At 36.8% G+C, this 2,885-nt stretch overlaps 1 protein-coding gene across 1 annotated transcript; it reads left to right on the top strand.

The window, feature by feature from the left end:
* Positions 1-1,557: 1,557 nt before the first annotated feature.
* On the top strand, positions 1,558-2,513 carry BESB_024780 (cytochrome b; the record flags this gene model as incomplete). The annotated part of the gene is made up of 2 exons (XM_029361166.1): positions 1,558-1,722; positions 2,067-2,513. 2 exons carry the CDS (start codon positions 1,558-1,560, stop codon positions 2,511-2,513), a joined length of 612 nt encoding a protein of 203 aa, XP_029214718.1.
* Between the last annotated feature and the right edge of the window lie 372 nt (positions 2,514-2,885).

Genomic DNA, 2,885 nt, shown 5'->3' with positions numbered 1-2,885 from the left:
GCAAACATGATTACCGTGATATTGAAATCCAACACTTTTAGCTGTCTTAAGCAGTCCAGTGGGGTGGTGGTGTACTGCAATCATAAAGAACTTGGTTGTCTGTATCTCATAACCGGAGTCATCTTCAGTATTCTAGGAACTATAATGTCTTTGTTTATTCGATTTGAGTTATACAGTTCTGGATCGCGGATCATTTGTACAGAGACGATAGCTACTTATAATGTGATAATAACGATACATGGCCTAGCTATGATCTTTATGTTCTTAATGCCTGCTTTGTACGGAGGATATGGTAACTTCTTTGTACCAATATATATTGGTGGTTCGGAAGTCGTTTTCCCAAGAACTAACGCGATCTCCTATTTTCTAGTACCATTAGGTTCTGTGTTGTTAACTCAAAGTATTTGTTCCGAGTTTGGTAGTGGTCTTGGTTGGACAATGTATCCTCCACTAAGTACTAGCTTGATGGTGTTAAATCCAGAGGCAACTGATTGGATTATCGGAGGTCTTGCAGTACTAGGAATTAGTAGTATTTTAAGTTCTATTAACTTCCTTGGTACTTGCGTCTTCATGGGTTCTAATGCTGGTGCTAAGAACTATATTCTATATATCTGGGCTATCATATTTACTGCCCTTATGTTAGTCTTCACTCTACCTATTCTTACTGGTGGATTAGTTATGATCCTTCTTGATCTACACGTAAACACTGAATTTTATGATTCTATGTATTCTGGTGATAGTGTACTTTATCAACATCTATTCTGGTTCTTCGGACATCCAGAGGTATACATTCTAATTTTACCTGCTTTTGGTGTAGTCTCGCAGACATTATCTATGTATGCTGCTAGATCTGTCTTCGGTGGACAATCTATGATCTTAGCTATGGGTTGTATTTCTATTCTAGGTTCCTTAGTATGGGCACATCATATGATGACAGTCGGTCTAGAGGTAGATACCAGAGCTTATTTCTCTGCTATGACTATTATGATTGCAATTCCTACCGGTACTAAGATTTTCAACTGGTTAGGTACCTATATGGCTAGCCATACAACTACAAGAACTGTAGATCTATGGGCTGCTCTTAGTTTTATCCTATTGTTTACTCTAGGTGGTACTACAGGTGTAGTTATGGGTAACGCTGGTATGGATATTGCCCTACATGATACATACTATATTGTAGCTCATTTCCATTTCGTATTATCTCTTGGTGCAGTACTAGCTACTATATGTGGCTTTATCTTCTATAGCAGAGATATGTTCGGAGATACTGTAAATCTATTCCATGTAAATACCGGTGCTTCTCCATATTTAAGCATCTGGTTTGTAGTCTCTTAGGTAGTATCTTATTAATTTTCATCCCTATGCATATACTTGGTTTCAACGTTATGCCAAGAAGGATACCAGATTACCCTGATTATCTTTGTTATATTAATACATGGTGTTCAATTGGTTCTATATCCACAATAGTTATCATCTTAACTATGCTCTGCATTAAGTATAGTGGTATCCAGCGTATATTTGAAAAACCAACATTTGTATACAAGCTGTACGAATATCATGACATTCACTTTGGTAGTCGCCTTCTTAATGTTAGTCTGTACGGAATACTTAGGACTATCTCTTTATATTAATGATAATGCATTTGGTAATGGACTTTTCATCTTAACTGGTATACATTTTAGCCATGTTATTGTTGGAGCTATCCTTGTATTCTTCACTCAAGTATCTATAGTTCTTTAGTTACTTACATGCCTACAAGCTCTATAATGCTAAGCAAATCTAAAGGTATGTTATGCAAGATCTTTACAGAACCATTCACTATTTATATCTACACTTTGTAGAAACCATGTGGATATTAATCCACATTACATTCTATCTCTAAATCATATAACGGTCGTAAGGTACGCCGGGGATAACAGGTCAGATAATATTGGGAGTTCTAATCCTCGGATTGTATCAGCACCTCCATGTCGGCTCATTACTCCCTTGTTATTGAACAAGATTCAGTTAGGAACGCTAGTTCACCGTCAGATGTAATACGTGAGCTGGGTTAAGAACGTCTGGAGACAGTTTGTTCCCTATCTACATATTATCTAATTGGTTTAATTTTCTTACAAACGGCTTTTGGTTTGATTGAATTATCGCACCCAGATAACTCCATACCAGTGAACCGGTTTGTAACTCCGCTTCATATCGTACCTGAATGGTACTTTTTAGCATATTATGCGGTGTTAAAAGTAATCCCATCCAAAACCGGTGGTTTGTTAGTATTTATGTCCTCTCTCATTAACTTAGCTCTTTTATCTGAAATTCGAGCTTTGAATACTCGAATGTTGATACGACAACATTTTATGACTCGAAATGTAGTCAGTGGATGGGTAATTATTTGGGTATACAGTATGATCTTCTTGATTATTATTGGTAGTGCTATTCCACAAGCGACTTATATCTTATATGGTAGATTAGCTACTATCGTATATCTTACTACCGGATTGGTTCTATGCTTATACTAAATCAATAGTTATAATGACTACAGCTTCCAAGCAAACATGATTACCGTGATATTGAAATCCAACACTTTTAGCTGTCTTAAGCAGTCCAGTGGGGTGGTGGTGTACTGCAATCATAAAGAACTTGGTTGTCTGTATCTCATAACCGGAGTCATCTTCAGTATTCTAGGAACTATAATGTCTTTGTTTATTCGATTTGAGTTATACAGTTCTGGATCGCGGATCATTTGTACAGAGACGATAGCTACTTATAATGTGATAATAACGATACATGGCCTAGCTATGATCTTTATGTTCTTAATGCCTGCTTTGTACGGAGGATATGGTAACTTCTTTGTACCAATATATATTGGTGGTTCGGAAGTCGTTTTCCCA

Source organism: Besnoitia besnoiti, assembly GCF_002563875.1.
Source record: "Besnoitia besnoiti strain Bb-Ger1 chromosome Unknown contig00139, whole genome shotgun sequence".
In the NCBI taxonomy this organism is placed as follows: Eukaryota; Apicomplexa; class Conoidasida; order Eucoccidiorida; family Sarcocystidae; genus Besnoitia; species Besnoitia besnoiti.
Note: the sequence above shows the minus strand (reverse complement) of the source record. Positions and strands in the feature narration are given on the sequence as shown.